The 27,811-nt window shown below is 43.2% G+C and overlaps 2 protein-coding genes across 7 annotated transcripts in view; both read left to right on the top strand.

The window, feature by feature from the left end:
• LOC121536920 (GRIP and coiled-coil domain-containing protein 2) overlaps window positions 1-10,467 on the top strand; it is a 34,513-nt gene extending 24,046 nt beyond the window's left edge. For both annotated transcript variants that reach the window (XM_041844562.1, XM_041844561.1), the window contains one exon: window positions 9,937-10,467. In XM_041844562.1, coding sequence (XP_041700496.1) covers window positions 9,937-10,010 — 74 coding nt within the window. In that variant the 3' untranslated portion in view covers window positions 10,011-10,467. The remainder of the gene's footprint in view (window positions 1-9,936) is intronic.
• A 2,420-nt stretch (window positions 10,468-12,887) lies between these two features.
• Window positions 12,888-27,811, top strand: part of LOC121536921 (LIM and senescent cell antigen-like-containing domain protein 1) — a 35,882-nt gene continuing 20,958 nt past the window's right edge. Inside the window, exons 1-2 of one of the 5 annotated variants that reach the window (XM_041844567.2) lie at window positions 12,888-13,153; window positions 14,543-14,584. In XM_041844567.2, coding sequence (XP_041700501.1) covers window positions 13,116-13,153; window positions 14,543-14,584 — 80 coding nt within the window. In that variant the 5' untranslated portion in view covers window positions 12,888-13,115. The other 4 variants (XM_041844568.2, XM_041844569.2, XM_041844570.2 and 1 more) reach the window with 4 other exon arrangements.

The raw sequence follows: 27,811 nt of genomic DNA, 5'->3' as shown, positions 1-27,811 counted from the left end.
GTGCAGGTCTACAATTTTGTTTCTGGTGTCCTTTGACAGCTCTTTGGTCTTTGCCATAGTGGAGTTTGGAGTGTGACTGTTTGAGGTTGTGGACAGGTGTCTTTTATACTGATAACAAGTTCAAACAGGTGCCATTAATACAGGTAACGAGTGGAGGACAGAGGAGCCTCTTAAAGAAGAAGTTACAGGTCTGTGAGAGCCAGAAATCTTGCTTGTTTGTAGGTGACCAAATACTTACTTTCCACCATAATTTGCAAATAAAATCATTAAAAATCCTACAATGTGATTTTCTGGAGAGAAAAAAATTCTCAATTTGTCTGTCATAGTTGACGTGTACCTATGATGAAAATTACAGGCCTCTCTCATCTTTTTAAGTGGGAGAACTTGCACAATTGGTGGCTGACTAAATACTTTTTTTCCCCCACTGTATATACATACACACACAGCTAGGGGAAAAAAGTATTTGATCCCCTGCTGATTTTGTACGTTTGCCCACTGCCAAAGAAATGATCAGTCTATAATTTTAATGGTAGGTTTATTTGAACAGTGAGAGACAGAATAACAACAAAGAATCCAGAATAACGCATGCCAAAAATGTTATAAATTGATTTGCATTTTAATGAGGGAAATAAGTATTTGACCCCCTCTCAATCAAAAAGATTTCTGGCTCCCAGGTGTCTTTTTATACAGGTAACGAGCTGAGATTAGGAGCACACTCTTAAAGGGAGTGCTCCTAATCTCAGTTTGTTACCTGTATAAAATACACCTGTCCACAGAAGCAATCAATAAATCAGATTACAAACTCTCCACCATGGCCAAGACCAAAGAGCTCTCCAAGGATGTCAGGGACAAGATTGTAGACCTACACAAGGCTGGAATGGGCTACAAGACCATCGCCAAGCAGCTTGGTGAGAAGGTGACAACAGTTGGTGTGATTATTCGCAAATGGAAGAAACACAAAATACCTGTCAATCTCCCTTGGCCTGGGGCTCCATGAAAGATCTCACCTCGTGGAGTTGCAATGATCATGAGAACGGTGAGGAATCAGCCCAGAACTACACGGGAGGATCTTGTCAATGATCTCAAGGCAGCTGGGACCATAGTCACCAAGAAAACAATTGGTAACACACTATGCCGTGAAGGACTGAAATCCTGCAGCGCCCGCAAGGTCCCCCTGCTCAAGAAAGCACATATACAGGCCCGTCTGAAGTTTGCCAATGAACATCTGAATGATTCAGAGGAGAACTGGGTGAAAGTGTTGTGGTCAGATGAGACCAAAATCGAGCTCTTTGGCATCAACTCAACTCGCCGTGTTTGGAGGAGGAGGAATGCTGCCTATAACCCCAAGAACACCATCCCCACCGTCAAACATGGAGGTGGAAACATTATGCTTTGGGGGTCTTTTTCTGCTAAGGGGACAGGACAACTTCACCGCATCAAAGGGACGATGGACGGGGCCATGTACCGTCAAATCTTGGGTTAGAACCTCTTTCCCTCAGCCAGGGCATTGAAGATGGGTATTCCAGCATGACAATAACCCAAAACACACGGCCAAGGCAACAAAGGAGTGGCTCAAGAAGAAGCACATGAAGGTCCTGGAGTGGACTAGCCAGTCTCCAGACCTTAATCCCATAGAAAATCTGTGGAGGGAGCTGAAGGTTCGAGTTGCCAAACGTCAGCCTCGAAACCTTAATGACTTGGAGAAGATCTGCAAAGAGGAGTGGGACAAAATCTCTCCTGAGATGTGTGCAAACCTGGTGGCCAACTACAAGAAACGTCTGACCTCTGTGATTGCCAACAAGGGTTTTGCCACCAAGTACTAAGTCATCTTTTGCAGAGGGGTCAAATACTTATTTCTCTCATTAAAATGCAAATTAATTTATAACATTTTTGACATGCGTTTTTCTGGATTTTTTTGTTGTTATTCTGTCTCTCACTGTTCAAATAAACCTACCATTAAAGTTATAGACTGATCATATCTTTGTCAGTGGGCAAACGTACAAAATCAGCAGGGGATCAAATACTTTTTTCCCTCACTATATATATATATATATATATATATATATATATATATATTACAGTTGAAGTCGGAAGTTTACATACACTTAGGTTGGAGTCATTAAAACTCATTTTTCAACCACTCCACAAATGTCTTGTTAACAAACTATAGTTTTGGCAAGTCGGGTAGGACATCTACTTTGTGCATGACACAAGTAATTTTTCCAACAATTGTTTACGGAGAGATTATTTAATTTATAATTCACTGTATCACAATTCCAGTGGCTCAGAAGTTTACATACACTAAGTTGACTGTGCCTTTTAAACAGCTTGGAAAATTCCAGAAAATGATGTCATGGCTTTAGAAGCTTCTGATAGGCTAATTGACATAATTTGAGTCAATTGCAGGTGTACCTGTGGATGTATTTCAAGGCCTACCTTCAAACTCAGTGCCTCTTTGCTTGACATCATGGGAAAATGAAAATAAATCAGCCAAGACCTCAGAAAAAGAATTGTAGACCTCCACAAGTCTGGTTCATCCTTGGGAGCAATTTTCAAATGCCTGAAGTTACACGTTCATCTGTACAAACAATAGTACGCTAGTATAAACACCATGGGACCACGCAGCCGTCATACCGCTCAGGAAGGAGACGCGTTCTGTCTCCTAGAGATGAATGTACTTTGGTGCGAAAAGTGCAAATCAATCCCAGAACAACAGCAAAGGACATTGTGAAGATGCTGGAGGAAAGAGGTACAAAAGTATCTATATCCGCAGTAAAACGAGTCCTATATCGACATAACCTGAAATGCCGCTCAGCAAGGAAGAAGCCACTGCTCCAAAACCGCAATTAAAAAAGCCAGACTACGGTTTGCAACTGCACATGGGGACAAAGATCTTACTTTTTGGAGAAATGTCCTCTGGTCTGATGAAACAAAAATAGAACTGTTTGGCCGTAATGACCATTGTTATGTTTGGAGGAAAAAGGGGGTGCTTGCAAGTCGAAGAACACCATCCCAACCGTGAAGCACAGGGGTGGCAGCATCGTGCCGTGGGGGTGCTTTGCTGCAGGAGGGACTGGGGCACTTCACAAAATAGGTGGCATCATGAGGAAGGAAAATTATGTGGATATATTGAAGCAACATCTCAAGACATCAGTCAGGAAGTTAAAGATTGGTCGCAAATGGGTCTTCCAAATGGACACTGACACCAAGCATACTTCCAAAGTTGTGGCAAAATTGCTTAAGGACAACAAAGTCAAGGTATTGGACTGGCCATCACAAAGCCCTGACCTCAATCCTATAGAACATTTGTGGGCAGAACTGAAAAAGTGTGTGCGAGAAAGGAGGCCTACAAACCTGACTCAGTTACACCAACTCTGTCAGGAGGAATGGGCCAAAATTCACCCAACTTATTGTGGTAAGCTTGTGGAAGGCTACCCGAAACGTTTGACCCAAGTTAAACCATTTAAAGGCAACGCTACCAAATACTAATTGAGTGTGTGTAAACTTCTGACCCACTGGGAATGTGATGATGGAAATAAAAGCTTAAATAAATAACTGTTTCTACTATTATTCTGACATTTCACATTCTTAAAATAAAGATAGGGAATTTTTTCTAGGATTAAATGTCAGGAATTGTGAAAATGTAAATACATTTAAACTCAGTTTTACATTTTACATTTGGCTAAGGTGTATGTAAACTTCCGACTTCAACTGTGTGTATATATATATACAGTGGGGAGAACAAGTATTTGATACACTGCCGATTTTGCAGGTTTTCCTACTTACAAAGCATGTAGAGGTCTGTAATTTTTTATCATAGGTACACTTCAACTGTGACAGACGGAATCTAAAACAAAAATCCAGAAAATCACATTGTATGATTTTTAAGTCGTTAATTTGCATTTTATTGCATGACATAAGTATTTGATCACCTACCAACCATTAAGAATTCCGGCTCTCACAGACCTGTTAGTTTTTCTTTAAGAAGCCCTCCTGTTCTCCACTCATTACCTGAATTAACTGCACCTGTTTGAACTCGTTACCTGTATAAAAGACACCTGTCCACACACTCAATCAAACAGACTCCAACCTCTCCACAATGGCCAAGACCAGAGAGCTGTGTAAGGACATCAGGGATACAATTGCTACAGGACAATAGGCAAGCAGCTTGGTGAGAAGGCAACAACTGTTGGCGCAATTATTAGAAAATTGAAGAAGTTCAAGATGACGGTCAATCATCCTCGGTCTGGTGCTCCATGCAAGATCTCACCTCGATGATCATGAGGAAGGTGAGGGATCAGCCCAGAACTACACGGCAGGACCTGGTCAATGACCTGAAGAGAGCTGGGACCACAGTCTCAAAGTAACACACTACGCCGTCATGGATTAAAATCCTGCAGCGCACGCAAGGTCCCCCTGCTCAAGCCAGCGCATGTCCAGGCCCGTCTGAAGTTTGCCAATGACCATCTGGATGGTCCAGAGGAGGAATGGGAGAAGGTAATGTGGTCTGATGAGACAAAAATAGAGCTTTTTGGTTTTAACTCCACTCGCCGTGTTTGGAGGAAGAAGAAGGATGAGTACAACCCCAAGAACACCATCCCAACCGTGAAGCATGGAGGTGGAAACATCATTCTTTGGGGATGCTTTTCTGCAAAGGGGACAGGACGACTGCACCGTATTGAGGGGAGGATGGATGGGGCCATGTATTGCGAGATCTTGGCCAACAACCTCCTTCCCTCAGTAAGAGCATTGAAGATGGGTCGTGGCTGGGTCTTCCAGCATGACAACGACCCGAAACACACAGCCAGGGCAACTAAGGAGTGGCTCCGTAAGAAGCATCTCAAGGTCCTGGAGTGGCCTAGCCAGTCTCCAGACCTGAACCCAATAGAAAATCTTTGGAGGGAGCTGAAAGTCCTTATTGCCCAGCGACAGCCCCGAAACCTGAAGGATCTGGAGAAGGTCTGTATGGAGGAGTGGGCCAAAATCCCTGCTGCAGTGTGTGCAAAACCTGGTCAAGACCTACAGGAAACGTATGATCTCTGTAATAGCAAACAGTTTTCTGTACCAAATATTAAGTTCTGCTTTTCTGATGTATCAAATACTTATGTCATGCAATAAAATGCAAATTAACTACTTAAAAATCAGACAATGTGATTTTCTGGATTTATGTTTTAGATTCCGTCTCTCACAGTTGAAGTGTACATATGATAAAAATTACAGACCTCTACATGCTTTGTAAGTAGGAAAACCTGCAAAATCGGCAGTGTATCAAATACTTGTTCTCCCCACTGTATATACACACACACACACCCACACTGGGTCAAAAGTTTAGACACCTACTCGTTCCATTTTCATTTTTTGGGGGACTATTTTCTACATTGTAGAATAATAATGAAGACATCAAAACTATGAAATAACACAGATGGAATCATGTAGTAACTTAAAAAGTGTTAAACAAATCAAAATATATTTGAGATTCTTCAAAGTAGCCACCCTTTGCCTTGATGACAGCTTTGCACACTCTTGGCATTCTCTCAACCAGCTTCATGAGGTAGTCACCATGAATGCATTTCAATTAACAGGTGTGCCTTTTTAAAAGTTAATTTGTGGAATTTCTTTCCTTCTTAATGCGTTTCAGCCAATCAGTTGTGTTATGACAAGGTAGGGGGGGGGTATACTGAACATAGTCCTATTTGGTGAAAGACCAAGTCCATATTAAGAACTGCTCAATTAAGCAAAGCGAAATCATTACTTTAAGACATGAAGGTCAGTCAATCCGGAAAATGTCAAGAACTTTGAAAGTTTCTTCAAGTGCAGTCGCAAAAACCATCAAGCGCTATGATGAAACTGGCTCTCAGGAGGACCGCCACAGGAAAGGAAGACCCAGAGTTACCTCTGCTGCAGAGGATAAGTTCATTAGAGTTACCAGCCTCAGAAATTGCAGCCCAAATAAATGCTTCAGAGTTCAAGTCACAGACACATCTCAACATCAACTGTTCAGACGGGACTGTGTAAATCAGGCCTTTCATGGTTGAATTGCTGCATAGAAACCACTACTAAAGGACACCAATAAGAAGAAGAGACCTGCTTGGGCCAAGAAACACGAGCAATGGACATTAGACTGGTGGGAATTTGTCCTTTGGTCTGGAGTCCAAATTTGAGATTTTTGGTTCCAACCACTGTCTTTGTGAGACGCGGTGTGGGTGAACGGATGATCTCTGCATGTGTAGTTCCCACCGTAAAGCATGGAGGAGGAGGTGTTATGGTGTGGGGGTGCTTTGCTGGTGACACTGTCTGTGATTTATTTAGAATTCAAGGAACACTTAACCAGCATGGCTACCACAGCATTCTGCGGTGATACGCCATCTGGTTTGGGCTTAGTGGGACTATCATTTGTTTTTCAACAGGACAATGACCCAACACACCTCCAGGCTGTGTAAGGGCTGTTTTACCAAAAAGGAGAGTGATGCAGTGCTGCATCAGATGACCTGGCCTCCACAATCCCCCGACCTCAACCCAATTGAGATGGTTTGGGATGAGTCGGACGGCAGAGTGAAGGAAAAATAGCCAAGAAGTGCTCAGCATATGTGGGAACTCCTTCAAGACTGTTGGAAAAGCATTCCAGATGAAGCTGGCTGAGAGAATGCCAAGAGTGTGCAAAGCTGTCGTCAAGGCAAGGGTGGCTATTTGAAGAATCTCAAATATAAAATATATTTTGGTTTAACACTTTTTTTGTTTGTTTACTACATTATTTCATAGTTTTGATGTCTTCACTATTATTCTTTTAATGTAGAAAATAGTAAAAATAAAGAAAAACCCTTGAAGAGTAGGTGTGTCCAAACTTTTGACTGGTACTGTATGTCCACACACACACCCATCGATTGCTCAGTGTGAGTAAAAGGTCAGTGAAATTGCAGAGATATCGTCAACATTCTATGTAGGTCAACACCGGAATGTATAGTAAATACTGTGTTGGTACTAGGGCTGTTGCGGTGACCGTATTACCGCCACACCGGCAGTCAAATTCCACGTGAGTGTGTAGTCACGTTAATTGTCATTAGTAGCCTACCAAACTTGCTAACTGCCTGGTACTCAGCACACTATTGTCCCTCTAATCACTCTGACATCAATGCAAATATCTTCGAAAATCTAATCAAACACTTCATGAGGCCATGAGCCCATGTTGCGCAACATTTCTATAGGCTAGGCAATTGTGTGAGAAAGCGTGATGGCCTCTATTAAAAAGAGGATCCCATCAGCTTTCTATAGGCTTACTATATTTATTTCTCAACTTTCCTAATATTAAGCACATTGCTGTTCTTTACAACAGAAGTATAGCCTACCCGGCTGACATGAAAATGAATCATGGGAAAAGCGTCCTCCATTCGCAATTTTAAGTTAATAGATGACATGTATTTTTTTCCCGCTGCCCCTGTTTCGAGACAGGTGCATGATAATGGTCCATCCTAAATCAAAACAAATTTCACACATATTATTTAGTATATGTGTCACACTCTGGCTCCAGGACTGTGTGTTAGAGCCAGGGTGTATCTCATTTGGTGGTGTTGGGGTTGGGTGAGTTTCATTTTGTTTGTGGTTAGTGGTGATTGGTCAATGACTCCCAATCGGAGGTAACGAGTGTCAGCTGTCGGCTCGTTATCTCTGATTGGGAGCCATATATATACTGTTGTGTTTCACTGTTTGTTTGTGGGTTTTTGTTCCAGTGTTGTATGTTCTGTCGGTGTCACAGAGGACTTCACGTATCGTCATTTGTTGTTTTTTCGTGGTTGCTTTAATTAAATAAAGTCATCATGTTCACTCCACGCGCTGCGTATTGGTCCGCTCCTTCAGACGATCGTGACAGAATTCTGTCACGATCGTCTGAAGGAGCGGACCAATACGCAGCGCGTGGAGTGAACATGATGACTTTATTTAATTAAAGCAACCACGAAAAAACAACAAATGACGATACGTGAAGTCCTCTGTGACACCGACAGAACATACAACACTGGAACAAAAACCCACAAACAAACAGTGAAACACAACAGTATATATATGGCTCCCAATCAGAGATAACGAGCCGACAGCTGACACTCGTTACCTCCGATTGGGAGTCATTGACCAATCACCACTAACCACAAACAAAATGAAACTCACCCAACCCCAACACCACCAAATGAGATACACCCTGGCTCTAACACACAGTCCTGGAGCCAGAGTGTGACAATATGTAAAGACAATATTAAATCAAGAATAGTCTGATGGGTGACAACGTTAGCCTATCACTTGTGAATGATGCCCAGCATAAGAAAAAGCCTTTTTTCATAGTCGCACACCTCATGTAGCCTAGCACAAAGGCCTATATGTTTTTGATAAGGTTTGAGGCCAAATAATGTCTTAATTGAGCACATTAATCCGCTTTACAAGGGGTTATAGAGCCTAACTGGCATACATAAGCAGCGGGTGAGTTTCAAGTTTGGGGAAGATTATTTTCACCCAAAAATGCACATTTTATAATAAAAGCATTACATGCATAATCGCATTTGCGGTCACTTTTGATAATGGAGTTTTCCCGCTAATGGAACATTCCCGCTTATAGCCTACTGTCATGTGTGCATTGCTGCGCTTATAATGTGAAGAAATAGCCTAATAGTTTATCAACATTTTAAACTAAACGTTCTGATCTGTTGTGTCAGCCACATTGCATACATTTTTTAAATTATTTTTTTTATGCTAGTGGTGGTATTAATTTGGGATCTATTGCATCCCACAACTGTCCCAGACTATGTTTTGGAATATCTATTTCTCGCACAGAATAGAATAGGTTGACTTATGTACTATGGGGGATAGTAGATTGACATAGGCTAGTGCTTTTGCTGTTCGTTAGGCCTACTCATCTTGTTGGCTGACAATGTAAATGTGGACAGTTCTTCCAATATCTTCAATATGCACCTCGGAATTGGATAAGGACGCGCGCAGTTGCGTCCCCGACGTGTCTGTCTTCACTTGTAGCCTGTGAGATAGACCCGATCACGTGATGGAGAGCGCGCGCTCAGGGAGGAGGGCACAACAAAGGCATGGATTTTTTTAGGGTGCATTACAGCCACAAAGGGGACGCCGTCGTGAAATTCAAGGCATTATCAAGTGCTTGTCAAATTGTGAATGAGAGACTAAGGAAGTGTGTACAGCCTGCGCAAAAAACAAAGCAGAGCTCATGCCTTTCAAGCAACTTTTTTCAAATCATCATTAGAATCTCATCATGCAGCCTTACAATGTATTAAAAATCAAAACATATAGCCCAACGTTTGTAGAACAACTAAAGTTACATTAATAACTCTAAATTAAGCATATAGGAGTACCTATTTCTTTGTTAACCGCTCAACACAGAAAAGCCGCATGTGCGCACTCCCTCAAATAGTTTTGAGAAAATGTTTATATTTTATTCAGCTTTGTTCAATTGTAATCTTCATACTATAAATGAATGCCACGGAATTCTAAGCAAATCTTGTCTGTTAAATGAACTAGTGTAGCCCACAGCCATTTGGCATAGCCACACCAGGACCTAACATAAGCACAACTCAGAGTATGCTATTCTGTTCTTCTGAGAGAGACTACATTTTCTTCATATCATGCTTCTTAAGACCTGTCTAAAATAAATAATGGATTTATTGTGACAGTGTAGGCTATATTACATGGTTTTATTATACTTTTTTAAATGTAGAAGTTCCAAAGGTCTGCATCAGTGGCTTGTAGGCTATGTGTGGAAGGCAGGAGATGCTAAATGTGTTTGTTAATTAACGCACAATTACCGTGAGACCCACAGTTATTTGCTTGACATTGACAATCACCGGCTGATGAAATTTCGTGACTGCCAAAGCCCTAGTTGGTACTGCAGTGTCTTTCCTGTATTTCTGACCCGGCCTCTTTCTGCTGCAGGTGAGGAGGAAGTGGGAGGAGCTAGAGGCTCAGGATGGACCTCCTACTTACACAGCTGGTCAGGCATCAGATGAACACACACACATCAACGAATGTCGTCTTTCTACCTGCCTTCACTTTCATCTGGTTAATATGTCTGATCAACTGGAGTTATTAAAAAGTCTTTATATATTGATGATCATCCATCTACTTGAAAAAAAAGCCAGTAGTCAGCAATGCAAGCCAGTACTATTTTTAGCTGATGGTACGTTACTGAACCATTCATGATGGGTTAATTCACCAATACCTAACAGTCATTACTGGGATTATTTTATAAGATTGATTTTGTTGCTTGTAACAATCAATTCCAAGCAACGCTTAAGTTTTACAACAGTTAAAGAAGTGAACTATGACTGTTTTTACAGATTTGACCACCTGTTTTCATTGCTCACTCATTATAGGTCTGATACAGGGCAGTAGGTAGCCTAGCAGTTAAAAGGCGCTGCATGGTCAATCGGACATCTGCATTGGCCGTGCAGCATTTAAAGTGATATGGCCTCTGCAGAAGTCAGGGCATTCATACTTCTTGCACTTCGGAGAGCAGCGCAGAGCTGTTGTGAAGGAAGTTGTCAAGGAAGTGAGTTTGTGTTTATACAGGACCTACCGCCCCCACCTACCGTCAACCAGTCATGTCAATGCAGAGCTATATGGAACCCTCCACATTGTTAATACATTTTGGAGGCACACGGCAATGTGGTACGGAGCTTAGTTTGGCCTCTTCATGCCTCCGGAGGCTCCGCAATTGTCACATCCTACATACGGAGCCTCTTACCACATTTTCGGATCAAGCGCAAATTTGCTTTAAGAGTGTTGGGCCAGTAACCGAAAGAATCCCAGAGTCGACTAGGTGAAAAATCTGTTGATGTGCCCTTGAGCAAGGCATTGAATTCTAATTGCTCCTGTAAGTCGCTCTAGATAAGTGTCTGCTAAATGACAAAAACATTTAAAAAATGTAATGCGATGAATTGACAATATTCACATGTTCTAATTCACACCTGTTTCATTTATTTTGATGTATCGATATTACATACCAAAGGATGCTCTGGTAATATGTAGGTACATAATCTGTAATTGGGAACATCTTAAATATATGTAAATATACACTGAGTGTACAAAACATTAAGAACAACTTCCTAATATTGCGTTGCACCGCCTTTTGCCCTTAGAACAGCCTCAATTTGTAGGGGCATGGACTCTATAAGGGATGCTGGCCCATGTTGTCTCCAATGCTTCCCACAGTTGTCAAGTTGGCTGGATGTCCTTTGGGTAGTGGACCATGCTTGTTGCAGTTCTTGACACACTCAAACCGGTGCGCCTGGGCCTGGCACCTACTACCATATCCCGTTCAAAAGCACTTCAATATTTTGTCTTGCCCATTCACCCTCTGAATGGCACACATACACAATCCATGTCTCAAGGCTTAAAAATCATTCTTTAACCTGTCTCCTCCCTTTCATCTACACTGATTTGAAGTGGATTTAACAGGTGACATCAATAATGGATCATAGCTTTCATCTGGAATTACCTGGTCAGTCTGTCATGGAAAGAGCAGGTGTTCCCAATGTTTTGTACACTCAGTGTAAATATAGTAATTACTATCTATTTACTGTGTAATGACCATGTTATTAAAATGTGAGGCTGCTTCTTTTCCAAGTTAACCAAACATGCAGAAATGGTTCTGGATATCAATGGTTGGGTAAAATACCAGCCTCTGCTTTGCTCTGTAGTCCCATTGGAGTGCTTTATATCTGAAATTGCACCCTAGTTCCCATATATTGGAAATAAGGTGCCAATTCAGATTTGCCCATCTCTTACCCAGGGTTATATGATAATATCATTGTTCTGTATCATTCCTAAGGCAGCTGCTTATGCTTCTTATTAACGAATGAGGCCAGATTGGGGGGACCAGTAATACATGGGAATAATGGAATGTACTTTTAATGAATCATTAGGGAAAGTATTGTGTTAATGATGAAAATAATGTTATTTAAAAAGATTATTAGGCTATAGCCTAAGATTAAAAATGATTACTGATTTTGTTGTACACTGGTGAGGGTTTCCAGTCCTCACAGTTTGGTTGAAGTTGATGTCTTGTAGTACTCCAGGTTAAGAAGTGTTTTACAAAAGGACAAAAAAATCCAAATGTAAGCTTACGTTTTAGATCTACCATTTTATGAAGAGACCTGCAATAAGTAGCCTAACCACCATCCTTATTCTTTAACTGTGAATAAACACTACAATTTAAATAAATATTTACTGTGTTAAAGATTTTAGTTCATTGAATAAAGTGATCTGGAGTGAAAATGTCCATTATAACACACACTCATTCTGTACCTCCTCTGTATTTCTAAGGGATAGCCTAGAGAAAGACCTTCCAGATGTTTTCCTCGTCTCATTCGGGAAATACTTCCTTTTAAGGAAATATTTTCCCAATTACATGACGTAAGCACAATGAGCACTAGTAGGCTATGTATTTTAAAGTTATAGACACTAATGTAGCCTGTCTTATGGTTGAATGTAATGTTTTGTTAATTTGACCGAATGCTTATTAAAACATAAAATAGGCTACACTTTCGAGGAGCGCCCTATTGAGCCGCGTTATTTTCTCCAATGGCACGCAGGAATGATAGAACAGTAGAGGTCAAATTCCTGTGAAATAGTTTGTCAAATATATATTTTTTACTGGTGCTGCTCGGGAAGATTTCAGCGCACATCCCGCCATGTTTAGCTGGAAAATATGTTGAAAATCGACCTAAACCGCGCAATTAAATAAGAACAGTTAGTGCATGAGGGTTGAAGTTTTCCATTACATGTATTTATAGGTAGGATATTAACCTCCTGATATGCATCTGTCTCGTCGGTATTTACAGTAAAGGCTTGCCTACTGTGGTCCCAACATGGATGACTTGACTGAAATGTGAAGTTCAGAGAGGGCGGGTCTAGTCCGGTTAAATTACATTTTAGCGCAGGAGCCAGACCAATGACTGTACACAGACAGAGAGAGAAACAGGCGAGGCTCATTCGCCATTACAAAGAAAGTGTCGCTTGTAAACAGTAGTCTGTCTAAAATAAATCTCCTCGAGATCCAAACATCTGGAAAGAAAGAACCACTGGAGACGAACCCCCCTACAGTCCAGAAGATGTTGGGGGTGGTTGAAGAAATGACCAACGGCAATGGGTGAGTACTGAACAGAAAATAACTGTATGATGGTCCAAATCTGCTTCTATAAAGAGTTTGTAGACAATTATTCGCAGTCTGACTCTTGACAAACAAAACTGCAGCCTGTTGCGTTCAATGACCTGGCTCAGCGCTGTCTGTCTGTGGGGTGTAGAGTTGCGCACAGAAGAGTTGATGCAGTGTAGTGTGTGATCACTGGTGAAACAATGTAACAATCACAACGCGGCCTACTTTCGTTATAGAGTTTCTTTTTATTAAATTTTTAATTTAACCTTCATTTAATTAGGCAAGTCAGTTAAGAACAAATTCTTATTTACAATGACGGCCTACCCCTGCCAAACCCAGACGACGCTGGGCCAATTGTGCGCCGCCCTATGGGACTCCCAATCAGGGCCGGATTGTGATACATAAGATAGCCTACTGAACAACATAGCCTACTGAACAAGTAACCTTCTATCTTATGTAACCATATCAAATGTAACATATCATACTAATTTGAGTGTCCCGGATTTACATTTACTATGGTACGTCTAGTCTACGAGACTAGGCTGAAGTAGCCTAGGCCTGGGACCATCTGACAACTTGTTGTGGTCATTAGGACAACAGTGTTTAGGCTATGTTTACACAGGCAGCCCAATTCTGATATTTTTTTCACTAATAGTTTTTTTTGCGAATCAGATCTGATGTGAAAAGAGCTGATGCGATTGGTCAAAAGACTGGTCAGCCTATGTAAATTCAGTCTGTAGTATACTGACATACAGTACAGGCCAGGAGCTGCATTTCCATGCTGTCAAGGTCTGACGCAGTGAATGTGATGATGCTATCTCCCTCCATCCAGTTGTTAGGGGTTACTGTAGTTCCATTCTGCCCCTTGAGACACGTTTCAGCAGATCCACTTCCTGTCCTGTTAATTAAATAAAGTAACCACTAACGTGTGTGTTACTTTATTTAGATCCAGTATGAAAAAATGTATGCACTCACTAACTGTAAGTAGCTCTGGATAAGAGCGTCTGCTAAATGACTAAAATGTAAAAATTTAGATCAAGGGATCTCTGCTCCTATCAGGAAGGACACCGTTTTATCCTGTACTAGTTCACCGGGCCACATTCACCCAACACACATACAACGGGCTCTGTGATGCATTTTGTCTCCCCTGCGCTGCCTGTCTGCCCCCACAAACATTCACACACACACACACACACACACACACACACACACACACACACACACACACACACTCTGTATATAACTTCCTGTCCTGAGCTGCTGTTGGGGGAAGTGGGATGGATGGAGGAAGGGAGGGAAAATTCTCTCTAGTCTCCTGAGTGTCTCTCTCTCTCTCTCCCTCTCTCTCTGTCTCTCTCTCTGTCTGTGCTCCACCCTGACTAGGAATGAGCTCTGTGGGAACATTGGACATCAGAGCTACTGTCGGTCAGATATTTATACATTTATACATTTGGTATACCTTGTTTTTTCTTGGAATTGTGCATATTTGTACTTTTCCTGCCCAGTTTATTAGCAGTTTTGACCTTTAATATAGTAGAATTTCTGGCAAGGGCCTGAATAAACTAGGGCCTTAGTAGTATGACAAGTCTTAGCAGATTCTGGATTTAGACTGAATCATGTCTGTTTACACAATCAAGGCTTACCAGGCAGGTTCCCAGTCTCTGTCTTGCATTAGAATGGCATAGAACATTATTAGTCACAAGTTCCTAGCATGACATTGAGATAACGGTGTGAAATATTTCTGGAGCTAATGTAACTATTTAGGTCTCAGGCAAGGTTACTCATCACGTTAGCAATGGTTCACCAAACCGTTACATTTGCACTTACTTGGCTAACTCCCACATTTCAGTCTCCTTTTCAGTCTGTGTGGGTTCATGTGTACAGCGCACTCTGGTGGTCACAGTAGACAACAGCAGTGGTGAAATGTGTTGAGAGGAGCAGTGGCTCTGCTTCCCAAATGTCTCTGTGCTGTCAGTCTGGTATTGTGAGTGATCCAACACAAAAACCTATTCCTGGTATCTTCCTGTGACCCACACAATAAACAAAGATCATATGCACACAGCACACTCCCTCCCTAGCCCTGACCCTACTCTAGCCCTGACCCTACTCTAGCCCTGATCCTACTCCAGCCCTGACCCTACTCTAGCCCTGACCCTACTCTAGCCCTGACCCTACTCTAGCCCTGACCCTACTCTAGCCCTGACCCTACTCTAGCCCTGACCCTACTCTAGCCCTGATCCTACTCTAGCCCTGACCCTACTCTAGCCCTGATCCTACTCCAGCCCTGACCCTACTCTAGCCCTGACCCTACTCTAGCCCTGACCCTACTCTAGCCCTGACCCTACTCTAGCCCTGATCCTACTCCAGCCCTGACCCTACTCTAGCCCTGACCCTACTCTAGCCCTGATCCTACTCCAGCCCTGACCCTACTCTAGCCCTGACCCTACTCTAGCCCTGACCCTACTCTAGCCCTGACCCTACTCTAGCCCTGACCCTACTCTAGCCCTGACCCTACTCTAGCCCTGACCCTACTCTAGCCCTGACCCTACTCTAGCCCTGACCCTACTCTAGCCCTGACCCTACTCTAGCCCTGACCCTACTCTAGCCCTGACCCTACTCTAGCCCTGACACTACTCTAGCCCTGACCCTACTCTAGCCCTGACCCTACTCTAGCCCTGACCCTACTCTAGCCCTGACCCTACTCTAGCCCTGACACTACTCTAGCCCTGACCCTACTCTAGCCCTGACCCTACTCTAGCCCTGACCCTACTCTAGCCCTGACCCTACTCTAGCCCTGACCCTACTCTAGCCCTGACCCTACTCTAGCCCTGACCCTACTCTAGCCCTGACCCTACTCTAGCCCTGACACTACTCTAGCCCTGACCCTACTCTAGCCCTGACCCTACTCTAGCCCTGACCCTACTCTAGCCCTGACCCTACTCTAGCCCTGACCCTACTCTAGCCCTGACCCTACTCTAGCCCTGACCCTACTCTAGCCCTGACCCTACTCTAGCCCTGACTATGGCCGTAGTGATACACACAGCCAGCTTTCTCCACCCCTATCCCTGTCCTCAATCACTGAACAGACTGCACCCTGTGAGTCAGTCAGCCACCAACACTCAGACACACACACATGCACGCATACACAAACACACACACACACACACACACACACACACTCCATCATCACGCCAACCACAGGCAGGCCTTCCAGGCAGCCAAATAGGAAGTGATGTGGGTGAGCAGAGCGAAAGATAGCAACAGACACAGTAGAAGAAGACACAGTAGGGACAACAATAACAACAGCAACCTCACAGCAGCCTATCAAAATACTTTGGTAAGACATTCATATTTTGTTATAGTATTCTGTTTCTTCTACATGCAACCTACACAATCTGCAGTATCATATCTTCAGATCTTGATTGTTGAATAAAGTATTAGTGTGTTTGTAGCTCAGTAGCCCACTCTTCATCTTAGTTATGTTAATTCAATGTCTCTTTGAAAGAAATGTCAAAATACATTTCCAACCAGATGGCTGCAAGATCTGAGGGCAGTGTTAGTCTATAAGACTGCAGTACCTGTGATATCCAGAAAGTGGCAGTACCTTCATGTTTTGGTAGATTTGGACATTCATTTACTTGGCTTTCCTCCAATGGCTGATACCACTCTTATTTGTCTTGGCGAAATCTATGCAGAAATCACATGTTGTTCCATAGAAATAATGAATTATATCTGGGAAAGCAACCAAGTAAATCTCACGGACAGTTGATCACAGTACTCAACTGTGTCAGTGTTGCAGTCAGTCAGTTAGAAAGTGGCGTGTGGCCTACACCCCAGCTCTATCCTCTCAACTGGTACTGGAATGTAGTGGCTACAAAGGCAGCATTAAGAGGACCTTAAGGGGAGGTTTGTGCATGTGTGCGTGTAGTGAGTGTCTTTCAGCCAGTCATCACATTCCTGCTGAACATGGTTCATTATCGTACCCAGCTGATATCCCGATAGCCTCTGGCCTCTCAGGAGACTAGAGAGACTCTCACTAACTGTGAATGTCATTTTGGGCATTAGCCTACCCGCTAATAACGATCATAAGATGCACTTTTATTATGATCGAATTACAGCAATCATCCCACAGGTTAGATATTTTATAGTGAGCCTGTTGCAGCTAGTTTGTCATATAAATGTAATAGTTGCAATCATGCTTGAATTTCATATAAATTAATGTTCTGTGTGTGTGGAATATAGTGCAGGTTAAGGCAGGCTAGTGAAGGTGAAAGCTGCTGGGTGTGTTGACTCTAGAGACGGAACTATCCTTAGGGAATGGGTATCTCTCTCTTCACACACACACACTTCACTCTCTCACTGTATTAGCCAATAACATCCTCTGAGCAAGAGGAACAATATCAAATTAAAGCGTTAATAATAACATAATAATATGTTGAAGGCAGACTCACAACACATCAACACTGAGTAAAAGGCAAGTATACCACTTCATTACATTTCAATCTTCTTCATTTTGGACAGTTGTGTTTTCCCTGTGTGTGTCATTGTTCAGTTACAGTAGACCCATACCGTCAAATGTTTTAGCCAGTCTAGTACTCTGCTACACCAGGGCCTGCCTGTGTCTGTGGTCCTCTGTGTAGACCTCTCTTTGCTCCGCTCTCTGTCTGTGTGTTTATTTGTTTGTGACAACTCTTTATTTGCTGTGATGTTACAGGTCGTGTATGGCTCTCTTACCCTAATGCAAGTGTTTGATTGGGTTGTTCTCATGTTGGTGTAGAGATTGACATTGGTCTGATATGGGTGGGGTTAGGGATTGTGATATCGGCTGCAGTAACATGAATTGACACACACACACACTAAAGTCCCAAACAGGAAGAGGAAAAGGTGTTATTGTAGGATCAGAGTAGCCATCACTCTGTCACTACACCATAGTGACCATGTAAACTCTGAACTCTTCTGGCATGGCTCTGGCCCTGTGTGTGTGTGTGTGTTTGCTCTGTGTGAAGAGTTCAGTGTACAGTTTTACAAATGTGCTATGAGGGTGTGAATACATAGGGAGCTGAATACACAGTACACACAGAGGTTGGATAGGTTCATTACTTGGGGCTCCAATGGCGCTGTTTGGTATCTGAGGAAATCTGTGAGGATGATAAGTTCTATTATGTAATAGTCCTTATGAATACATCTATATTGTCAGTTTAGTTAATCTCTGCTGATATTTATTAGTATTTACTACAGATCCCAGGCCTGTGAAGTGGCCACTCTGACTGTTTATGCTTTTATCAATTAACTGAACAATGGGCAGGAAACACACTGCCCTCTTCTATCACAGAGACCTCCTCTCTCTTAGGCAGACTGATGCAGAGACAGAGAGAGACTGGGGACAGAGAGACTACAGGAAGATAGAGAGGCTGCACTGTAGACAATTTATCAACAAGTTATCAACAACATATCAACAGAGACTAACCGTCATGTTGGATTGATCAGTGGAAGGGATCTCTCTTTCTTTCTTTCTTTCTTTCTTTCTTTCTTTCTTTCTTTCTTTCTTTCTTTCTTTCTTTCTTTCTTTCTTTCTTTCTTTCTTTCTTTCTTTCTTTCTTTCTTTCTTTCTTTCTTTCTTTCTTTCTTTCTTTCTTTCTTTCTTTCTTTCTTTCTTTCTTTCTCCCTCCTCCCCCAATCTCTATCATTAGTCCAAACAGTTGCCTTTTGAAACTAAAATTAGAGTTTCTATTGGACAAATTCAGTTAGGTCCCTCCCCGTTTTGTTCCGTTTGCTTCCGTTTAAGAAACGTTTTGCAACGGAATCGGCGTAATGAATATGCCCCTGCCTTAAGGCTGAGGATTGGGGCGGAGCGAGGAGCTGATAGGTGTGTTGGATCAGAGCCACACCCCTGATAGGTCATTCCTCTGGATGTGTGCCTGGCGGTGTGTGTGTATCAGAGATAGAGGGAGTGTGGAATGTAGTAGCCTGCTGTTCCAGGAGAGAGAGGGGACTCTTCTGCCAAGGGCTTCCCAGGTGTGAGCTGCTGTTCTGGGCTTGGAGAGGAGACTGGTGCAGGTCAGTGGTGGTTGTCGGCCTGTCGAGTCTTGGAACTTACTGATCACACACACGAGGAGGATTACTGACTGTGAGTGTGTATCCGTGCCCTGGTGGACGGAGGGAGGGGAGGGAAGGAAGGAGGGATGAACTCTCTGCGGCTGAAGGAGTTGTCTAACTCAGACCTGTACAGACGCAGACAGGAGAGACCTGACAGCTATGGAAGCATAGCTACTAACAGCCTCAGGTGAGACTCCTCTCTCTCTTTACCTCCCCCCTTTCTCTGATTTTTCTCTATTTGATCAGACTGCAGAGCAAACAGGCAGCAGGTCAGAAAAGTGTACTGTAGTGGGGGATAGTTAGGGTTAATACTTGGGTACATTTGATGAGTCACCATCTGTTGGTGTCCTTTGTGTTGTAGAGAGGCAGAGAACCTGGTCTGTGTGGCCTGATAGTATGACTGTGAGGTGACACCTGTGTAGAGTGTATGTTAGCCTCAACGAATCTGAGAGTGGAAGACTCCTCTCTCGTCTCTAACATGTAGGCTCACTTTTTGTGAACAGTCCCATCGCTAGTCAGACTGTTGAATAAACTTCAATTGAACGTATTTACCTGTTGTCCACTGATTTTGTCCTTATGTAGGAGGTAATCTGAGACAGAATATCCACAGAGTAGCGTTTTTAACCTGACTTTCAGTACGCTGGTCTGTATGGCGGTTTGTATTTCTGGTTTTAATTTTCAATGCTGACGCAATTCGCACGCTACTTGCACAATATGTCAACAATGGCCGAGTTTAACCGAAGCACAGACCAAAAAAAAAGGCTGTCCCACGCAATCAGCTGACACATTTCACAAGCACTTCCAGCTGATTGCGAGGGAACCCGCTTTGGTCGACAACGTTTGGTTACATTCGGCTATTGTTTACATATTGTTCATCACGTGAAATGCATCAGGAGATGAAAAAAACAAGCAACAGAACCTACCGGCGCCGCAAAAAGTTGGGTAAACAACACTTCCTACCGCCAAAAGGACCAATAGCATGGACAACCTGTAAAGTACATTTTAAATATCATCGTATTCAACATTCTGGCTTGTAGAGACTATTGTCTTTTTTACAGTGACTTCTTTCAGACTGATATTCATGGAGTAACCATGGTAACAGTCTGATGTTTAGACAACGTGTATGTAAACTTTGGTTATGGGTTGTGTGAGGATCCTGTCTGTGTCCTGAGGGGGTTTAGAACAGGGGTGTATTTATTAGTCAGATTCTGTTGCGAAACGTAAAACGTTTGCAACGAAAACAAGAGTTTCTATTGGACAAATTCAGGTTGGGCCCGCCACGTTTTGTTCCGTTTGCTCTGTTTGCTTCCTTTTGGTTCCTAGAGTAAACGGTTTCCGTTGCGAAACATTTTGCAACAGACAAAACGTTTTGCCATGGAATCAGACTAATGAATACACCCCTGTCCTCACTGTTCCAGCAATACCTACTGATAGGCATGTTGAAAGGGCAAAAGAGTGGCTGTTTTTAAAACAAGGTACCAACTTTGGAAAATAGCATCCCTATTCTCTCTATCAATCTCTTCCTGCTCTCTTTCTCTCTCTTCTCTCCCGGCTTCTACCTGCCCCTGGGGCGGCAGGTAGCCTAGCGGTTAGAGCATTGTGCCACTAATGAAAAGGTGAAACATTTGTCAATGTTACCTTGATCAAGGCACTTAACCCTAATTTGGTCCAGGGGCACCATACTACTATAGCTGACCCTGTAAAACAACACATTTTATTGCACCTATCCCCCCCACCTCTCTTCACCCCTGATCCTGCAATGATTAGAGGTCTGTAATGTCAGGAATGCAGACATAGCTCTTTAGAGGTGACCTGAGAACGACAGATTACTGCTGCGGAGAGAGAGAGAGAGAGAGAGAGAGAGAGAGAGAGAGAGAGAGAGAGAGAGAGAGAGAGAGAGAGAGAGAGAGAGAGAGAGAGAGAGAGAGAGAGAGAGAGAGAGAGAGAGAGAGAGAGAGAGAGAGAGAGAGAGAGAGAGAGAGAGAGAGAGAGAGAGAGAGAGAGAGAGAGAGAGAGAGAGAGAGAGAGAGAGAGAGAGAGAGAGAGAGAGAGAGAGAGAGAGAGAGAGAGAGAGAGAGAGAGAGAGAGAGAGAGAGAGAGAGAGAGAGAGAGAGAGAGAGAGAGAGAGAGAGAGAGAGAGAGAGAGCTTGGTCAGCAGAACTGAGCTAGTGACAGAACAGAACATAAGGTCACCTGGTCTCTCTGCTGTGACATCATTGGTTGTAGTGGTGTGTCCCTGCTATGTGATGTGTCCTTCACATATGACCATGCAGCTCGCTTCCCAGGTTGCAACACATCCTCCCAAACCCTCACTCCTCCTTTCACTCAGCCCTCTGCCATCAGCAGGAAATGGAACACTGAAATCATGCCAGTAGGGCAGAGGGGCAGGGCGGAGGTTTTATGAACGTTAGGAAAAAAGGCAAAACAGGGAGGGTAATGTGTGAGATACAGTACACTTAGCACAAAAATAACATCTAAAAAGAGCACCTACATTATACTTTCTTCCACTTTTCTGAGCTGTTGGTTTGTGGTGCACAGCCACAGGTTTTCCCCTTGTTGTTGTGTAGCATGTAATGCCAATACAGCCCTTATATTTCTCCATTAGGGGAGAGTGGGATAAGTTGAGCCAAAGGGGTATGTTGAGTCAACCTCGTTTCTAGGGAAACCATACACAAAATTAATAATTTGACCTAATATTTAGAAAGAAGTCATCATTTTATGGAGTCTGTGAAGGAGGAAACCACATGGAAAAAGTGGTAAGCAAGTTAGGTCCAAAAAAAAGATTTTCTCCAAGTCAAATGAGGTTTGATGATGCTTGTATCTAAAACAAAGAAGATAATTTAAAGATTGTTCTATTCATCAGTTGGAGTCTCTATAAGCTTCAATATGAGGTCCTAAACCTAGCGTGAAAGTGCATCCTTGTAGCTGTGTGGGCTAGTATAGTCAAAATGTTTGCCTTGGGGTAAGTTGAGTCAATGGCAAGTTGAGCAAATGTAAGTGTTTTCTTCCCAGGTGTAATGGAATGAATTATAGCTAAGATATGAGGTAACAACAGGGCCTGGCCTATGTTAAGTGTTCCAAAAAGTACAAAGTGTATGTTAGGCGTTAAGCCTGTGTTAAAAGATGCTTTTAATGCGGTTATTAAAAGACAAAGTGATTATGTTGAATTGTGTTTGGGAAATAAAGATAGACATAGTTTTAAAAAGGTAGTGGTAATATTTAATTCAGTACAGAAATTTGTAGGGGGCTTAATTTACCCTGTCCCATGGCTCAACTTACCCCATACCTGGGGTAGGTTGTGCCAAGAGACCACTTTTTTTGGGACAAGCTATGTTTTCAAAACTGTAATGTTTACATGAATTCTGATTATTTCCATGGATACACAACATCCTGAAATATATGTAGATATCTTTGTTAGAAAGAATACTATATTTCCCTTGACAGAGTGATGCTGAATGTAAAAAAACTGATCAACTTACCCCACGCTCCCTTACCATGGCTACTGTTGACACAGCCAGGGGGAGATAGGGGTTTGTTTGGTTATCATTCTCCTTAGTGCTAGCAGCCTTAGCTTGTAGCTCCAGTCTGATCTGTGTGCGGAGCCCTCGCTGAGACCATAACTGCCTCAGCGTTGTCTAGGAAACATACCTGTCAAACTCAGCGTTCGCCTCTGGCAGGGAGGGCAAAGTACACAGTTACAGTTGTGTTACAGTATGGCTATCACAACTAAACAATAACTTTGGTTTTAGAAATCATTAGCCTGGAAGCCTGGAAGATTCCTGGGGAGCCAGAGTTTTCCAGGTGGCCTGGGGCGATTTTATAGGGGGCCTTGGGAGATCCTTGTGGAGCCTGTAGCTGGGGTAGTTTGGGACGGCCTGGCCTGGCGTTGCCTGGGAGAGTGTGTGAAGGTATGTCAGAACCCTGCCTCTGGCCCTGGCCCAGGTGTGGAGTACTCTGGTTGAGCAATGAGACCTTGCAGCTGTGCTGTTGCACCACTTTCTCACCAACAGGAAATACCATCACCATAGTGATTTATACTGCTATTCGGTTTGACTTCGTAATACCATGCCTGTCTGACAACACATCTGTAAAATACTGTAGTTCCTTTATTTATCTCACCAGTGCTGTGTGTGTTAGTGTGTGTTGCTGTGTGTTGTCTTGCCAATCAGAGTATTTACTCTAGAACGTGCACTTGACAAACTAACCCCAGAGAGACTGTTTGTAATACCTTCCCCTTCAAAATACCTAACTAAGCCTCAGACTAAACTGTTATTCATCATGTATCCACAGCCAGGGTTGGTATAAAATAAACTTTTATATTAGCTTTAAGGTCAGACTGTCCCTCTTCGGTCACAGCAAAGTCTTCCTTTGTTTGTATTATCTCTGTATTGATGTTAAACCCATCTAAAGCTGCTTTTCTCATCATCATCATCACAACTAGATGAATTTTCTCACAGTGCAGTCTAAACTCCTGCATCCTGGAATGTTTCTTGTCACCTCTATCTGTACTTCAGACCCCCAGGTGGCAGGGTTTCTCTCTGTACTTTAGACCCCCAGGTGGCAGGGTTTCTTACTTCAGACCCCCAGGTGGCAGGGTTTCTCTCTGTACTTCAGACCCCCAGGTGGCAGGGTTTCTCTCTGCACTTCAGACCCCCAGGTGGCAGGGTTTCTCTCTGCACTTCAGACCCCCAGGTGGCAGGGTTTCTCTCTGTACTTCAGACCCCCAGGTGGCAGGGTTTCTCTCTGTACTTCAGACCCCCAGGTGGCAGGGTTTCTCTCTGTACTTCAGACCCCCAGGTGGCAGGGTTTCTCTCTGTACTTCAGACCCCCAGGTGGCAGGGTTTCTCTCTGTACTTCAGACCCCCAGGTGGCAGGGTTTCTCTCTGTAGTTGGCCCTGTCCTGACTGCTGTTTACTGGAGCCTCCTCTGTATGCCTGTTGTTGAGAGTAACCCTGGATTCGACCTGCAGGAGAGAAAGCCCAGGGTGAAGTTATCAACATATTAACAAGTTGCTAATACCCAATAGGGGCTAGGGGTCCATTTGTAGGTGACCAATATAATGTAGCTCAACAATTGCAGAAATCATACATTGATGTCAATTGAAGATTTGTGTGGATACTCAGGTAATGTGCATGGATCTCAGGTTAGGAATCAGGCCGTTTAGTTGGTTTGTTAGATGGTTAGACACTGTTCTTCAAGCATATTTGTTTTGTAAAATGTTCAGTGGACATCTTTGAAAGTAGTCCTTGTGCGTAGACTTGTATGGTTTGTTTATTTTTGCAATCGTTGGTTTTTGTTTGGCATACTTTTTAAAGTGAAGAATTGGAGTCTCATCATCATTCTGTTACCATGTAATTGCCCATCTCTTTAGAGTCCTGTAGAGCCATGTCCCAATGCAGAGAATGCACTCCAGAGCCACACTGTCTGCTGGTGACAGTTGCTAAGGACATTTTTAGGCCCTAGCCCCTTGGTGCCCCTCTGGGTGGCCTCATTAATTAAAGGCTACTGGTGAGGTGACACACACACACACACACACACTGATATCAAGTGAACACACAGACATTTATACATTCGCAAACATCTTAGCTCACTTACACATTAACACTTACACACACTCTCCCAGTCTGGATGTGTGTCAGTCAGATGCTGTATTTGTTTACTCTCCCCTATTACCTCAGAACAGGCTGTACTACAGGCCCTACACGCGCCTACCACAGGAGGTCGGTGGCACCTTAATTTGGGAGGACGGGCTCGTGGGAATGACTGGAGCGGAATTAATGGAATGGTATCAAATACATTAAACACATGGTTTCCATGTGTTTGATGCCATTCCATTTGCTCCGTTCCAGACATTATAATGAGCCGTCCTCCCCTCAGCAGTCTCCACTGACACACACACACTGATATACACACAGAGAGAGAGAGACATCATGTAAATATAAGCTCCAGTTCTGACAGGATCTATAGCCTGTGAACAGCTTTAGTAGAGTGGATCTGGCAGAATCTACGATCACAACCCCCATGCACCCCCGTCCAACTCATAGCAACCTCCTCTCTCTCTCTCTCTCTCTCTCTCTCTCTCTCTCTCTCTCTCTCTCTCTCTCTCTCTCTCTCTCTCTCTCTCTCTCTCTCTCTCTCTCTCTCTCTCTCTCTCTCTCTCTCTCTCTCTCTCTCTCTCTCTCTCTCTCTCTCTCTCTCTCTCTCTCTCTCTCATAATAAACCTCCATATGGGCTTCATGGGAAATGCAGGGATTTGGCGGGCTAGAGGCTTTCTCTCTGTCCCTTTCTTTCTCTCTCATTTTCGTCTCGCCATCTTTCTCTCTCTCTCTCAGACAAAGGCTGAGAAAGAGAGAGAAGCTTCACCTGTTGTCGTGGAATGTGAACAGTGCAGTCAGGAATAGGCTAGGGCCTGAACAACAGAGACACGACCACATAGAAACTCTCCTCTCTACTCCTCAGTATAATCAGTATTCTGTAATCAGGGTGGCAGCTTAGTGTTTCCTGTTTTTGTCCCGCCCATTGTCCTGTCAGTCAACACCAGTGGTTCCCAGTCTGTTTCCTATGACCATTTAAATCCATTCTTTATCTGGATCAGTAGTGAGAATAGAAGGACCCATGTTGTGTGTGTGAGTAAGAACCTACTAGCAGTAAGTCACACACCAGCCTCTCTCACCAGGGACAGGAAGGAGGGTAAAGCTGGCCCCCCACATACACTGGGGCTGGCGTCAGCTGCCAGAGCCTGGTTTGGAGATGAGAATTTCCCAGGCATCTATTTGTAGAATGATGGAAACACGCAGTAGATTGGAATAGCAGAGAGGAATGCCTCTGCCCTCCTGGTTTACGGTCCAACACTCTGTGGAGAGACGCACATGTCCACAGTACTCCATGCTAGAGAGACACACAGGCTTACACACAGCATTGAGATTTGGAGCTGGGACACTGCCTTGGTTTTAAAGTAATTGAAGGGGTTTTCAGAGGGACAAATAGTTTGTTTTTCTTACAGAGGATTAATATGTTCCCACTGAATCAGAGTTATTTGAGCGTTTCCTGTAGATTTATTCTCCTGGCCTTTTGGTGGTGTAGGAGTGTCATTCATTTAAGGAGGGGCAGTCAGAGCAGTAAGATGTGATGAGTTTTGCCACAAAAACAACTATCAATCATTCTGATGGCATAGAGCAAATAATAATATTAATAATTTAGTTTACATTTTTGTAATTCTTTTCTGAACGTGTTTATTCACTAGATTAGAAATGGCAGAATATGGATGAGATTACTTTTATCTGTTCATAATGTTTTCATTTGGCAGAGTTCATGTTTCATTCCTTAATCTCCCTTGAGCAAAACACTGAGTTGCTCAACTCAGCCTGTAGTGTTTCTGACTCGGATTCATGTGGTGGATCTCCCTGAGAGCAGAAACACACACATTTATGACATAAGCCAAACCATCTGTATCTCTCCTGGAGCTGTGAAATCACAACATATCTCTATAGGTGACAATGTACAGAGAGAATGTGTTATACTGTGTATGTGTGTGTTACGACAGCCCATTGCCTGGACCGTATCTATGAAAGGAATCGCAGGACCATGTTGTCTGATGCGAAAGTTAAAGGGATATTTATTACAAATACATAATGTTTATTTATTACAAATACATGGCCCTCAGGCTGAAAATATAACACACATGGTGCTGGGGGCAATAAGAAGGCCTCCTCTCGGAGAGTGGCCCGGAACCCAGGAGACCTGAAGACCCCCCCATAGCACCCAAATATATATATATATATATACAGTGGGGAAAAAAAGTATTTAGTCAGCCACCAATTGTGCAAGTTCTCCCACTTAAAAAGATTAGAGAGGCCTGTAATTTTCATCATAGGTCCACGTCAACTATGACAGACAAAATGAGAAAAAAAAATCCAGAAAATCACATTGTAGGATTTTTAATGAATTTATTGGCATATGATGGTGGAAAATAAGTATTTGGTCAATAGCAAAAGTTTCTCAATACTTTGTTATATACCCTTTGTTGGCAATGACACAGGTCAAACGTTTTCTGTAAGTCTTCACAAGGTTTTCACACACTGTTGCTGGTATTTTGGCCCATTCATCCATGCAGATCTCCTCTAGAGCAGTGATGTTTTGGGGCTGTCGCTGGGCAACACGGACTTTCAACTCCCTCCAAAGATTTTCTATGGGGTTGAGATCTGGAGACTGGCTAGGCCACTCCAGGACCTTGAAATGCTTCTTACGAAGCCACTCCTTCGTTGCCCGGGCGGTGTGTTTGGGATCATTGTCATGCTGAAAGACCCAGCCACGTTTCATCTTCAATGCCCTTGCTGATGGAAGGAGGGTTTCACTCAAAATCTCACGATACATGACCCCATTCATTCTTTCCTTTACACGGATCAGTCGTCCTGGTCCCTTTGCAGAAAAACAGCCCCAAATCATGATGTTTCCACCCCCATGCTTCACAGTAGGTATGGTGTTCTTTGGATGCAACTCAGCATTCTTTGTCCTCCAAACATGACGAGTTGAGTTTTTACCAAAAAGTTATATTTT

This window comes from Coregonus clupeaformis, chromosome 23 (assembly GCF_020615455.1).
Source record: "Coregonus clupeaformis isolate EN_2021a chromosome 23, ASM2061545v1, whole genome shotgun sequence".
Classification (NCBI taxonomy): Eukaryota; Metazoa; Chordata; class Actinopteri; order Salmoniformes; family Salmonidae; genus Coregonus; species Coregonus clupeaformis.
Note: the sequence above shows the minus strand (reverse complement) of the source record. Positions and strands in the feature narration are given on the sequence as shown.